A 15,762-nucleotide genomic window follows, 5' to 3' on the forward strand; every position below is an offset into this window, starting at 1 on the left:
TGATATTTAATTGATTGAAACGCACATAATCTCCGGTTTTTATATAATGTATAGACGAAGATATTAAACTCTGTTTTCTCTTGTCCACAGATAATGGAAATCTAACATCAACGAAAAACTTGCACATCAACAAAAAAATACCTTATACAAAATAATAGGTACCAACATGTCAACATTAATCGGGAGATAACCAACGAAAAACAAAATGGAGTTTCAAGACGACTGGCTAGACAACTCCCTGACCAACAAATCAAGATATTTACCCATAGAGAAGTTTCCAGAAGTGACAGATAGAAACTACAGCTTTGCTGACGAAATACCAGAGCTCGGCTATTCTAATTTCACGTCGGACGATTACTGCTCGTCCAATCACTCGCATGTTTACTTGAACGTCACGTGCGAGTTCCCAATCAATTATGCGGAACCTATGTATGGGTAAGTAACCCTTGTAATTACTACTTGATTCTTTTTAGCATGATTTCGTAATGGTAGCGGCGCAACGGTAACTCTAGATAAATTAAACTATACCTATAACTACATCATTAGGTAGACAGGTGATATCAAACGAGTTGCAGTTAGCCGCTGGATTTAGGCGACGTAAGATCGTGGTATGCGGAAGTCTCTACGAGATACCTATCTTCAACAGTGGACATATATCGGCTGGCGATGATAATAATAACAGAAAGCTCGGCTATTCGAACTTCACGTCGGACGACTATTGCTCGCTCAATCACTCGCATGTGTACTTGAACGTCACGTGCGAGTTCCCAATCAATTATGCGGAACCTATGTATGCGTAAGTAACCCTTGTATCTACTACTACAAGGTTCATTTTCCTAGCCCAATTTCGTGAAAGCAGCAGCCTGCGACGGTAACTGTACTGTAGATAGCTTTAAGTAATGGGCAGATTACACCTACCGAGTAGTGAAGCGAGACAGTAAAATGTCACTCGGCCGAGACAGTGCTGTGGCTGAGAAATTGCGGCGAAATTGCTCTCGTTAAGTGTTTATACCAACCGAGTACTCGGCCGAGGACACTGACTCGCCACTGTACTCGGTAGGTGTAATCTGCCCATTAGCTAATAGGTAGGCAGACGATATCCAATGAGTTGCAGAGAGCCGCTGGATTCAGGCGACGCAAGACCATGGCGTGTGGAAGTCCCTACTAGACACCAATGTCCAACAGTGGACGTCTATCGGTTGACGACGATGATGAAAGCTGTCAAACTTTAAAAAAAAAAGTATATTAGCCTTGTTAATTATGGGTTCAGGCGACGCAAGACCGTGGCGTGAGGAAGTCCATGCATTAAGAGACAATGTCTAACACTCATCATCATCATCATGATCAACCCATCACCGGCTCACTACAGAGCGCGGGTCTCCTCTCAGAGTAAGAAGGCTTTTTGGCCATAGTCTACCCCGCTGGCCCTGTGCGGATTGGTAGACTTCACACACCTTTGAGAACATTATGGAGAACTCTCAGGCATGCAGGTTTCCTCACGATGTTTTCTTTCACTGTTAAAGCAAGTGAAATTGAATTAATTAAAACGCACATAACTCCGAAATGTTAGAGGTGCGTGCCTGGGATCGAACCCCCGACCTCCGATTAGAAGGCGGATGTCCTAACCACTAGGCTATCACAGCTTATCTACCAGCCAACACTACTTTCTTCTAATTGGTAAAATATTCTAGGTGTTCATAACTTAAATAGAAGATGGTTGGCTGGATGATGGTGTAGTGGCGCGCATATTAAGATAAGCCTATGTCCGAAAATCATAACAAAAAGTAATCACAATCACTCAGTCTATATTATCCCGATCAGGCTTACTTTACAAGAATAGATAGACAAAGGCTTTTTCTCGCGGGAATTTTGCGAGAGCACTTTACCTTTTGAGATTGACATAGGTCACGCATCAATCTATTTAACAGAAATAGAACTGTCAAAAGTTCAGTTAGACCTGGCAAGCTGAGGCAATCAACTAACTGAATACAGTGCCACACTGAAAATATTACTGTATACTCCAAACAAAAGTACCACAGTTACCCCACATTTTTAACGTAACATTTGCTCCACAGATACATCGCCCCGTTCCTGCTCGCAACAACAACGGTCGCGAACACGTTGATCGTGGTAGTGTTGTCCCGGCGCCATATGAGGACACCCACCAACGTGGTGTTAATGGCCATGGCACTATGTGATATGTTCACTATGCTGTTCCCCGCACCCTGGCTCTTCTACATGTACACCTTCGGGAATCATTACAAGCCCCTGAGTCCAGTGAGAGCGTGCGAGGCGTGGCACTATATGAATGAGGTAAGCTTTTGCTATTGCATCCTAACCCAACTTAATCAGAACCAACGTGCGCAAATTGGACCTAACCTAAACCAAAGAAACCCAACTAGAACCAATTAGACCCTACATGGCTCTGTCACACTAAATCTGACACAGTCAGACTCAATGTTAACATAATCATCATGATACTCCCCGTGTCACTATGTCCATGGCCAGCGTGGTGGACTATGGCCGAACCTTTCTCATTCTCGGTGGAGACCCGTGCTCAGTAATGAGTCGGCAATGGGTTGATCATGATGATAAAGTATTTATAGCGCTGAACTCTACAATTCAATTACTTATCTTATTTTATTTGCAATGAACCAAAAGCTTAAAAGTGCAATTGCAAAGTGTACTTTGCAATTGTGCATTGTAAGGTCTACATCTCCTGAGGATGCTCCGGTGTCGGGGCGAAACGTGCGTCGAGTGCGTTTGGGATTTGTGTGGTGCTGCGTGGTGGTGGTGCGTATTACTTGCCTGGTGGCTGCTTCTTCCTGCATGTTTAGCAGTGGGAGGGCGGGCGTGTATTTCGCATGCTGCATGTTGCACCATACAGATTCGACCTGTTTCAGCGGATTATAGCAAATTCAGCTTTTGGTTCATTGTATATCATGGACTTCCGCAAAGTAACGCCTGCTTCTATACAACATTATTTTATTTGCTCGGAAATGGTTACGAAACAGACTGTCTAATGATATCTGATATACCCGGGTAAGAGCTCGGATAAAACTCCTTTGTGAAATACAAACAAATAACAACCGTCGCGTCTTGACTTCTTGAATTTATTATTCAAGGAGGAATAAAATATCGCTAAAATTACAAAAGTATTTTTAATACAACTTATTTAAAAAGTTAACTAGTAAAAGATAATAAAAGGAAAAGGTGACTGACTGGCTGATCTCTCAACGCACAGCTCAAACTACTGGACGGATCGGGCTGAAATTTGGCATGCAGATAGCTATTATGACGTAGGCATCCGCTATGAAAGGATTTTTGAAAATTTAACCCCTAAGGGGGTGAAACAGGGGTTTGAAATTTGTGTAGTCCACGCGGATAAAGTTGCGAGCATAAGCTAGTAGGTACGTAATAAAAAACCTAGATAGTGAATTTTCGGCGAACGGCGCCATGGAAATTTAAAAAGTATATATTTTATCTTGTACGATGGTACCTACGGAACCCTTCATGTGCAAGTCCGACTCGCACTTTACCGGGTTATATTCTATAAACTAGTTGACTGGTCCCGGTTTCGCACGGGTGGGCTCAGCTATTCTATTTATGCCTCCCGATCGAATTTCCTTGTTTTACTGTGGAATCCTAAAAATGTATATCTTAATATAGGTCGGACAAGATAGGTTTAGTTAAGGTAAAATGCGGCCGAGTTCATTATAATACTAGCTTATGCTCGCGACTTCGTTCGCGTGGACTACAAAATTTCAAAACCCTATTTCACCCCCTTAGGAGTTGAATTTTCAAAAATCCTTTCTTAGCGGATGCCTACGTCATAATAGCTATCTGCATGCCAAATTTTAGCCCGATCCGTCCAGTAGTTTGAGCTGTGCGTTGATAAATCAGTCAGTCTGTCACCTTTTCCTTTTATATAATATGTATTTAGAAGTTAACTGGTCCCGGTTTCGGACGCGTGGGCTTATCTATTCTATCTAAATAACGTCCTCCCAATCGAATTTACTTGTTTTACTGTGGAATCCTAAAAATGTATATCGGACAAGATAGGTTTAGATCTGAAAAATGGTAAAATGCGGCCGAATTTATTACGTACCTATAATATTATTAGAGATATTTTTTAGGGAAATAAAATAAGCCTTCAAAGAAGGCTTGGTGGTCAAAAGACCACTCAACTGAACTTAATGAAATTTTTGTGGGACCGTTTCGGGAGGCATCCTTTTCTGAATAAAATATAAAGAATTACGTAAAGCCGTCGAGAAATCTCGGAAAAATCTGTGTACAAATGAAAAAGTAAGAACCCATTTTATTAAGTCGATTAAATAATCTTTTAAAAAAGAAAATATTAAATAAGTATACCTACTCACGATCAGATTTTTTTATTTTTGCAAAACACATTTTAATTTTTTTTTTGTGATGTAACGACAAATTCACCGTTTTCGGATTTATTTCTTTATTTGAGCTTTATAAGACTTACCTACTTACCAATTTTTTTTTTGTTTTAATTTTTTTTAAAGAATATTAGCCAAGTTAATTGATAAATTTCGAAAATTGGATGATTATCTTCATTTCATGGGTATCTTACGAAGATTTCCGCCTTCAAAAAAAAAAGGTCGACAAGAAGTAACCTATAGGTTTTTTCGATAGACACGAGGGACAGACAGACAACAAAGTGATTCTATAAGGGTTCCTTTTTGTCCATTTGAGTTACGGAACCCTAAAAACTACAAACACCACAGGATAAAATACAATTTTCATTGAGATTTATAAGAGGCGGTGTTCCCATTATTCTATTCTATTCTAAAAAACTGGCTTATGCTCGCAACTTCGTCTGCGTGGACTACACAAATGTCAAACCCCTATTTCACCCCCTTAGGGGTTGAATTTTCAAAAATCCTTCCTTAGCGGATGCCTACGTCATAATAATCTGCATGCCAAACAGCCCGATCCGTCCAGTAGTTTGAACTGTGCGTTAATAGATCAGCCAGTCAGTCATTCAGTCAGTCACCTTTTCCTTTTATATATTTAGAAAAAACAGGTTTGTCTGTATTATGTAACGGCAACATTGTTTTCCTCAATACAAAACGTCGAATAAGTAACTAGATCGGAAACTATAACAATGCCAGTATTTTCCCTCACTGACATAACTGTGTAACCCATGTCATATTTTTGCCTCACTGGATACATCCAAACTCCTTATACATGTATTAGCTTGTACCTGCGACTTCGTCCGCGTGGACTACACAAATTTTAAACCTCTATTTTACGCCCTTAGGGGTTGAATTTAAAAAAGAAAACATTTCTTAGCGAATGCCAAGCCCGGTCTGTCCAGTAGTTTGAGCTGTGCGCAGTCAGTCAGTCACCTTTTCCTTTTATGTATTTAGATAATACATAGTCTTTTTTCTGTATGACATGCCTCTTACCTATAGGTAAATTTCTTAGCTAAATTTTAAAATTTAAAATGTATGATATTTTTCGCTTTGAAATATGAGATGCAATATTTTTCATTGACACTTTTGAAAGGCGAAAATTGGTTTCCTCGTTAAATCAGGGACATGAGATTTTAGTAGATTTCAGAAACAGAAAAGTCCTTATAAAATGATAAAACGATATTTTTCCAGACTTACTACCTACTTATATTCAGTCTCTTCTTAACTTAGTAACTGTTACAGATTTTAGTATCTTCTCATGATAAGAATAAAGTTCAAAATCAATTCAAAATATAGTACCTAGAAAGATTTCGAATCAGAAAGCTAGTTTTAAATGGTAAAATGTTGCAAATATTTCTGAGTGATTATTTTCGCTGTATAACAAATTTTGTCTTATTTGAACGGAATACAGTTCAAAATCAAATAATCTTGTTATCAATACAGCTTTTCCGTAGAAGTACTTGAATGTAATATTAAGTTTCTATTTGGTCCTCTTGGCACAATGGTTACGTAATCAGAATTCATAGCAAAATATATTAAACAAAATATAATATTAACTAGCTGACCCGTCCCGGCTTCGCTCGGGTGGAATTTAGAAAATTGGCGTTTTTTGAAAATTTAACCCCTTAGGCAGTGGTCCGACCGCCGCGCCGCGCCGGCGAGAAAACGACTAACTATCGGCGATTTTCTCTCTCAAGAAACGCACAATAAATTCCGTGTAAACGAAAGAGCATAATATATCAAAAGTTGCTCTCTGACTGTTCACACTGCCGGCGACGACTCGCTTTAGAGAACTTTCAGGCATGCACGTAAAAGCAAGTGATATTTAATTGCTTAAAAGTTATTTGCCGCAAAAGTTAAAGGTGGGTGCCCGGGATCGAACCCCGGGCCCCCCGAATAGGAGGCTGACGTCTTAACCACTAGGCTATCCCGCTTATTTGCTTATGGTGACGGGACTTCAAAACATACCAATATGCAAACATATTATTCAGTTTTACCAACATTATAGCCAGAGGTACATTAACTCTGAAACTAGTCGAAGTTCTTAGTAAAAATTTTACCATTTCCTTAGAACTATTTCCGGCACGCTAGAAACCAAGTTTCCGCGGGAAATTACAGACTAACACATGAGACGATGGAGTGGCTACACTCTCGGCGAGCCACCTCGACATAATGAAGTCTAGGTACTTCACACTCGACAGCCGAGGCGACGTTTGAAATGAATTTATTTCATGTAGGACCGCATGTGACACTTATGATGAGTCAAGAGTTAAAAGCTGGAGCAAAAAGTAAAACGTTTATAAAATTGCGGTCGGAAAAATAGTTTTACAATATAATTATTTCCATAGCTATAGTCCGCGACAGGTTGAGATGGCAATCGGGGTATGAGGCGGGGGGACGTTAACAGATAGGGGCCGTGAAAAGGTAATAAGATTCAATATTCAAGATTCTTTATTTGTAGAAACGTTTTTCTAAATGAGATGTTATTGCATATTGTCAAGTAGAACATACAGACACACGTTCGCATTTAAAATATTAAGTAAGGATATACAGACTGTAACCAGAATGCTAGCAAAAACTAACTAACTAACTTGCTATACTACCTAAACACCATCCAATACCAATAACCATTTGCCTCATTTTGTAGTTTTAGTGATTTAGTGTGTTTCAAATACGCCATGTATAGCGTGCAAAACTAGGGCAATGCCTCACCTACGACGCGGCATTGACTCCGAGTGGCCTACTTACGCAACGTACGTTTGTTGGTGGTGACCAATAATGCGGCTACGTGTTCAGATCTCGTCGGGGTCACCAATGACCTCTAGCGTCAGTCAGATGTTTTATTTGCAATATATCATAAACTTGTACAAAATTATAGGATTTTTTATATTTTTTTCGCATTTTTTGTGGTATCATATCAGTAATCATTAGTACTATCACCTGTCTTCATTTTTGCTAGCGATCTAGTTACACCCTGTATAGACATATCTAATTAAGGCTAGCAAAAATCTATTAAGGAGTACAATGAAGCAGTCTCATTTCTCATTAGCGATTTGTTTCAGAAATCCTTCGTATTAGGGATATCATACAAAAGAGGTAATATTGAGTGTCTTGTCGGTGTCTTAAAAGGATAGATATTCCGAACTGGTATTATGAGGGGTCTGTCCGTCACTCGCTCCATACAATCGTAGTTTGGCTCTGATTTGAATACTAACCAATCAAACTTAATGAAATATTATAGACTATTTGACCCACCCCGGATTCGTTCGGGTGGAATTTAGAAAATCGAGGGGAAGGGGGGTTTGAATTTCCAAAATGCTGAAACACGTATTTCTTCATTTGTGACCGAAAACCCAAATACTAATTTTCATGCAAATAACTTGAAAAATGACGGACTTGGACGGATTTTTGAAAAGTTTTTGAAAACCAATGAATGTTTGTACAAAAGTCTGTTATTTTTCAAGTTATTTGCATGAAAATTGGTATTTGGGTTTTCGGGCACAAATAAAGAAATATACGTGTTTCAGGATTTTTGGAAATTCAACCCCCACCTCGATTTTCTAAATTCCGCCTGAGCGAAGCCGGGGCAGGTCAGCTGACAGCTAGTCTATAATATTTCAATTTTGATTGGTTAATATTCAAATGAGGGGCCAACAACGTTTGTATGGGAGAGAGTGAAGGCGAGTCCGCCCTTAATTAGCTATACACAGACTTTGATGGATCAAAAGAGCTTCTGAATGCCTACTTAATTAAAGTTATTAGGTATTTTGATTTCCAATTTGATTATAGGTATTTCAAATGAAGAATCATTAAATTCTGGAATCTCTAGCCTTAATAATAATGATATTTGTTGTTGATGTTGTTATGGGTTTCTTCTCCGACCAGGGCGCGTTTGGGACCCTCATAGCTTTAGTTTTAAGTTTATATAATAAATTATTACCATTCCACAATTCCGCAAGCACGGTATGCCGTTGAGTTGATCGCGTTGGTCGCGTTCGCAGCGTCGCGTCGCGTAGTATTCGTCACGCAGGACACCGCGTAAATGTCGCTAAAAGGACTTAAAATTAAAGAAATGATATTATAAGTGAACTTATTACATATGTTTTCGTGGCGGAATCATAAATACGAATATAGTATACTATCAAAAATGTAACAAACAAGAGAAACCCAATTTTACTATATTTCAGCGTTTATTAAGAGGATCGTAGCAGACGCGGATCCAGCTCTCAAAAAAGGTTGTGGGCACAGCCACCCGAAAATTGGCCATGTGCGTGTCGGTTTTTTATTTAGCCCAAGGCCCCCAAGTTTTGGGGGGTCTCGGGGTCAACTCACAGGGTCAACTTTAATAGTTAAACAAGTAAATAATAATAATCAGAGCCGGCCCGAGTCAATTTTACCTGCGGTGAGAGATTCCATTTTGGCGCTCCCCAGACTTTATTTATGGGTTTAATAAATCGCAGTTAAGGGCTAACTTATCGAAACTTCTCGGCTATTACGTCTCGGAATAAAAAACTCAGAAATTGATAAAGTGCGAGCGAAACGAGCGTGAAGTTTTTTACAATACAATTTTTTACAATTTTTGCCTGTTTGGCAACCCCCGAAATCAAATCTAGGTATTCGCACGTTGATAAAACGAGCACTATTGTTACGCCACTGTCTATAAGGTGCATCATCGCACGAGCGATGATAATAGGACGGCGCCTATGGTTGTGGGCATGCCCATCATGCTCACAACGGTGGCTCCGCGCTTGGATCGTAGTCAGGTTTTAGTTTTAAACTTTATCTTGTTAAATGAAGTATTTGTTTGACAGGTGATTCCCGCGATGTTCCACACGGCCAGCATCTGGTTGACGTTGGCGTTGGCCGTGCAGAGGTATATCTACGTGTGCCACGCGCCGGTCGCTAGGACATGGTGAGTATAAATAAATAATTCTTTATCTATAGATATCAGTACCATTATTATAAATGCGAAAGTGTGTTTGTTTGTTGGTATGTTGATTTGTTGGTTTGTCCTTCAATCACGTCGCAACGGTGCAACGGAGAGTGACATCTGTGTGAGTTATAATATAACTAGCGACCCGCCCCGTTTTCGCATGGGTGCAATGTAGTTACTAATGTGGTGTCATTGCCTCGGAAACTCTCAAATGAGAGGATTTTTTTCCAACTTAATTCACAGTATTTAAATTTCTCTAGGGATCACTAATTTTTTGAGAACTAAACCATAGCTATAAACCTTCCTCTTGAATTACTCTATCTATTGGTGAAAACCGCATTAAAATCCGTTGCGTAGTTCAAAAGATCTACGCGTTCATACATACATACAGACGCGGGAAGCGACTTTATTTTATACTATGTAGAGATATTTTTTAAGGTTTTAGTTTTAGTTTCATTATTTTAGTAAATTTTTATTAGTACTTAGATACCAATTACCATTACCAAACTGGATGCTCAAAGCCAAAGACAGGGTAAAGTGGGTTTCTCTGGAGGAGGCTTTGACCTGAAAAGGGTTCTTCATAAAAATAAGTAATCGTACTAAATTTAAATTATTATTTTATTTTAATGTCTAGTATTTCAAGTTTTATTTAATAATCCCATAACTATTGCAAAATAAGTGAAGAAATAAAAGGCTTTTTTATTTTTATTTTATTTATTAGTACTTAGATACTAAATGTCCTAGCCCCGTGTACAATATTGCAATATATACAAACAATATCAATAAAATAAATAAATAAAATGTTTATTTTTCAATCATCTAGCTACACACATACATGGATTTGATCTTGAATAAATTTGCGTGCTTGTTGACATAAGCATATACAATATTAAAAATTATCCCGCTATCACTATCTATCGTTAATCCAGTCTGTATGACGGAAAAGTATGGCAATATATTTTGCTGCTCAGTACTAATGAAACGATTTTACTAAAGAAATATTAGTCGTCATTTTCTTTACGAGAACAAAATGATAACTGCTTTTAGAAATTATTTTGTCAACTCGTTGAACGAGAATATAATTGTAAAAGCGTTTGCCATGTGATAAGTATAGAAAAATTTTACTAACACTGTCTTGCAATTAACACAATGTACTAGAAAAAAATAGGAATAATGTTGTATTTTTGAATAACTTTTTAAATAACGGCAGAAAAATTACCAAAAAAATTAGGTAGATGTATTTGGCGCCGTAGACCTCAAAAATCGCATAACACTAAAACTATGGTAATAGCGGTTATCATTTTATTCGCCGGGGACGGCGAAATGGTACAAGATCAAGAACTGGCTATCCTAGCTAGATCGTGCAATATAATATGGAATTAGCGTACACATTCCTGACATATCTGGTGTAGGTAATATTGATTGAGAGCATACAATTAATATAATAACCATTAGATGCCGGGATGCCTTTATGTAACGTTGAAAACAATATTATGGTTTAGGCTTCGCCCGGGTAGGCTTACCTAGTCTGTAGATAAATATAGATAGGTACATGTGTCTAATCAAATCAAATCAAATGGTTTATTCAAAATAGGTAATAAATTACAGTTTTTGAGAGTCCGTTGTTGCATTTGTAAGATGGATAGTGGTGATAACTTTTACGCGAACTTACGAGAGTTCCAAACGCTGTCCAGACGGGTCTGAGAAGAGCCCAGAACAAAAAACTTACATTGCAGTCTATACAACGTGCATATAATATACCAGCGTCTGCTCGCGACTTCGTACGCGCGGACTACACAAACTTGAAACCCCTATTTCACCCCCTTAGGGGCAGTGGCGTACACAGGATTTGTAGCCAGGGTAGGCATTAGTTAGGTAGGAACCTGTTTACTGGCAGGTCATAATGAAAAATATATACAACTGGGGTAAGCAGTGCATTTATGCCTCTATGACCTGCACGCCACTGCTTAGGGGTTGAATTTTCAGAAATCCTTTATTAGCAGATGCTTACGTCATAATAGCTATCTGCATGCTAAATTTCAGTCCGATCGGTCCAGCAGTCTGCGCTGTGCGTTGATAGATCAGTCAGTCAGTCAGTCACCTTTTCCTTTTATATATTTAGATAATAATATAGTGTAGACAACGATCCTTTTAAAACACGCACATCTTTTAAAACAATATATATCAATATATATAGCCTAGTATAGCCAATAGCCTAGTTAAATTAAATATTCAAGGTTACAATAATTCGCATGAAGCTGAAAATTTGTAGAAATGTTCGGAACACCATTATAAATGAAATATGGAAAATGCCCATCGATCGTTCCTACATGGTATCGTACCGGAACGCTGAATCGCTTGGCACGGCTTTGCTAGTAGGGTCGTAACTCGTAACTAGCACGACCGAAGCATCCCACCAAACCAGACCGTAGATACTTTAGAAAATATAAATTCCTAAATTAGCCCTGCCAGGAATCGAGCCCGATACCTCTCACTTATAAGACCACAGTGCACAGCAAGAGTGAACTAGAATTAAGGGAACTCTCGGTTTGATCATGAATCGACGATAATATTATGTCAAAAATATTAAGCTATGGTGATGTGAAAAAAAATATAGGTATACCGTAGGCCGTAGGGCTACCTACAGTCCGTTCGCTATAACTTTTCCCCTGACGTTACCATTGCAAATCACACAATTTTTTTTTTTTTTTTAAAGAATATTAGACATGTTAAATGACTAATATTCCCCTTTCCTCTCCAACTAAGCGTCAGGCTTGTGCTAGGAGTAGGTACGACAATAGTGCAACGGGCGGGGTTTGAACCGTCGACCTTTCGGTTTTCAGTCCACTCCTATACCGGTTGAGCTATTGAGGCTCATGACAATAATAAACCCTAAGCTCTAAGAAATAAAGCAAACAAAGCAATGGTGCCAACATGACGGCAGGGGAAAAGTTATAGTGAACGGACTGTAGCATAGGACTGTAGCGTCAAATGTACTAACATTATTTTGACACATGCCACAACTGTTGTAAACAATGCCACAGCGCTTACCACTGCGTCAGGGAGGTCCTCTGTTAAATAACAGCTAAACAGCAATATTTTAGGTAGCTATGCCTATTTGGAACACGAACAGTCACGCCGTAATTCACGTTTTATTACGCACCCATGTTCCGATTATAATCCTGCCTCCATTACGACAAAATAAGCTTTTCATTCTCCCCTAACTCTTTATTTATTGCCCAAAAAAAAAATTATAGGTACTGCCATAAATAAGTAAGAAAAAAGTTAACCCAATAACAACAATTATGTTTTTGCAAGCCATAGAAGTGTCCTTTATAAAATACTAGCAACCCGCCCCGGCTTCGCATGGGTGCAATGTAGATACTAATGTGGTGTCATTGAGGTGTCATTGCCTCGGAAAAAAATGAGAAGAATTTTTTCCGACCTAATTCACATTATTTCAATTTCTCTAGGGATCTCTAATTTTTTGAGAAATAAACTATAGCTATAAACCTTCCTCTTGAATCACTCTATCTATTGGTGAAAACTGCATTAAAATCTGTTGCGTAGTTTAAAAGATCTACGCGTTCATACATACAGACAGCGGGAAGCGACTTTATTTTATACTATGTAGAGACTAGCTTATTATGCTCGCAACTTCGTTCCCTTAGGGGTCGAATTTTCAAAAATCCTTTCCTAACGGATGCCTACGTCATAATAGCTATCATGCCAACGCACAACAGACGGAAACGTTTAAGTGCGGAAACCAGCCCAGAGCTATCATGCCAAATTTCAGCCTGATCCGTCCAGTAGTTTGAGCTGTGCGTTGATAGATCAGTCAGTCAGTCAATCCTTTTATATACCTATTTAGACTATCTGATGCCCACGTACCTTCAAGTCAAGAGTGAATAGGCATCTTCTAGGCAAGCGCGCTCCATCGTAGGCTACATCATCACTTGCCACCAGCTAGGTGATTCTCTAACTCAGTGTCTAACACTAAATGATAGCCACCGAGGTTGTTTAGTTCTACATTGCTGCTTCACTGGGTGATATTAAAATATTTTTCCGTAGAAAACCTTCAACGGATTAAAAAATGAGCGCCGTGCCTATCATTCAGTGTTAGAAACTGAGTTAGCGAATCACCCTGCTGGTTTGATTGCAGCCAAGCGCCTCGCTGGCTGGCGCTGGTAGTTATTAAAAAAAAACTAAGGAGATATTTTCTAAAATCTGGCAGATTCGTTTTCAAATGAGTACAAACTAAGGTTTTCATTTCGGTAGCTATTGATTTTACATTTAGTTTTTTTTCTTTTTCAGAGTTCAATTCGCGTGTTCCTTTTTTTATATCCATTAACTCTTTTCCGTTCACACAAATTGCTTGCGCCATTATAATAAATATACACTGAGATTAGCATGCAAAGCGTCGGTAATAAGACATAAATACTAGTCGCGTGTTAACGTTGAAATTATTAAGGGCCGTAATAAAATATTAAGAGAAGTTGCCCTAGCGTGCACCCCAGCCACCAGAGCTTTCCATACAAACGTAGGTAGTCTGATTCTGATAGCATTTGAATATCATCATCATGATCAACCCATCACCGGCTCACTACAGAGCACGGGTCTCCTCTCATAGTGAGAAGGGTTTTGGCCATAGTCTACCACGCTGGCCATGTGCGGATTGGTAGACTTCACACACCTTTGAGAACATTAAGTATGGAGAACTCTCAGGCATCCAGGTTTCCTCACGATGTTTTCCTTAACATATAACACATAACTCCGAAAAGTTAGAGGTGCGTGCCCGGGATCGAACCCCGACCTCCGATCAGAAGGCGGACGTCATCAGTACCCTTATCATAAATGCGAAAGTGTATTTGTTTGTTGGTTTAATGGTTTGTTGGTTTGTCCTTCAATCACGTCACAAAGGTGCAACGGATTGACGTGATTTTTTGCATGGGTATAGATAAAGACCTGCAGAGTGACATAGGCTATTTATCCCGGAAAACAAAAGAGTTCCCACGGGATTTTTAAAAAACCTAATTCCACGCAGACGAAATCGCGGGCATCATCTCGTTTGAATATAAACCAAACAAACTCTATGAAATTTTGTTGACATGCTCTAGAAACAAATATCACATAGTTGGTGCGCCTCGGGCATGTGGTGGCGGACTTGAGTGGGTCCCCGGTGAAGGGTTTTAGTGGGTATTCCGGTTGCTTCTCGGCCGGTGAGCCCCACATACCTTCCCTCCAGTTGGTTGGCTGGCTGGTTAGCTGGCTGGCTTCCAGGAGGGGGGAATTCGTAAACGCATTTCCCAGCGTTAAAAAATTCTTTGAGCTCTTGTAACTGTAAAACTTGGTATTTTTACAAAAATCTGCCAACCTATGTATAAGCACAGATATTAGTTTTGTTTTTTTTTTATTCAGATACAAGTTAGCCCTTGACTGCAATCTCTCCTGATGGTAAGTGACGATGCAGTCTAAGGTGGGAGCGGGCTAACCTGGGTTTTTATTAAACCCTTTTTTATTAACGCTTGGCGGCACGGCTTTGCCAGTAGGGTGGTAACTGGCCACGGCCGAGGCCTCCCACCAGACCAGACCAGAAATTTAGAAATTATAAAATTCCAAATCCAAGCCAGGAATCGAACCCGGGACCTCCCACTAATAAGACCACAGCGCTTACCACTGCGCCAGGGTGGTCGTCAACGGAGTCGTCGGGGAGTTTCTAGAACGTTTCTACATTTCTTTATCTCCGGCCAAAGTTGCAGTACTAAAGTCGTAGAGTACTATTCGACTACATATATTTTAATTACATGTACTTAATTCAAGTATGTAATTTTAAATTGACATGATTAATGTACATTATGGGTGAATCCCGAAATAAATGTATTTTGAATTTGAATTAACCAAACTACGTTTGTATGGGGAGCACGTCAGGAAAAGTTCTCTTAAGGGCCACAATAAAAATGCTGTTAAATAAAATATTCACATCCCTTTTCCTGCTACATTTTACGAGTGATACATTTTGGTCGTAATATAAACCTGAGGGTAAGTGTCAAAGTTTTGGGGCTGTTTGGCAAATCTTTGTACGATGTACATAAAATATACAGCCGTGATAGCCTAGTGGTTAGGACGTCCGGCTTCTAATCGGAGGCTCCTAGAACCAGCGGTTTAGGCTGTGCGTTGATATAATATGTATAAGACAGTCAGTCAGTCAGGACTTTGAATTTTATATACTATTGGAATGTAAATTTTATCTGTGGTCTATGTCACATCCCTATGATAAAAGAGTATGTTTTTGTCTATGCCCTTCCATGTCAAACCGTGTTCAAGTGAAGTCGAAAATAAAGTTTGTCTTATTTAGAATCCTCGTTTTTGTGTAATATTCCTGCGTAA

The 15,762-nt window shown here is 39.2% G+C and overlaps 1 protein-coding gene across 3 annotated transcripts in view; it reads left to right on the top strand.

Moving 5' to 3' along the window:
- The window catches only part of SPR (Sex peptide receptor), a 196,747-nt gene that overhangs the window by 163,930 nt on the left and 17,055 nt on the right, over positions 1–15,762 (top strand). For all 3 annotated transcript variants that reach the window (XM_069507218.1, XM_034981613.2, XM_069507219.1), the window contains 3 exons: positions 91–435; positions 2,076–2,313; positions 9,254–9,354. In XM_069507218.1, the coding sequence (XP_069363319.1) occupies positions 206–435; positions 2,076–2,313; positions 9,254–9,354 (569 nt within the window). In that variant the 5' untranslated portion in view covers positions 91–205. The remainder of the gene's footprint in view (positions 1–90; positions 436–2,075; positions 2,314–9,253; positions 9,355–15,762) is intronic.

The sequence above is a fragment of the Maniola hyperantus genome, chromosome 25, assembly GCF_902806685.2.
Source record: "Maniola hyperantus chromosome 25, iAphHyp1.2, whole genome shotgun sequence".
NCBI lineage: Eukaryota > Metazoa > Arthropoda > Insecta > Lepidoptera > Nymphalidae > Maniola > Maniola hyperantus.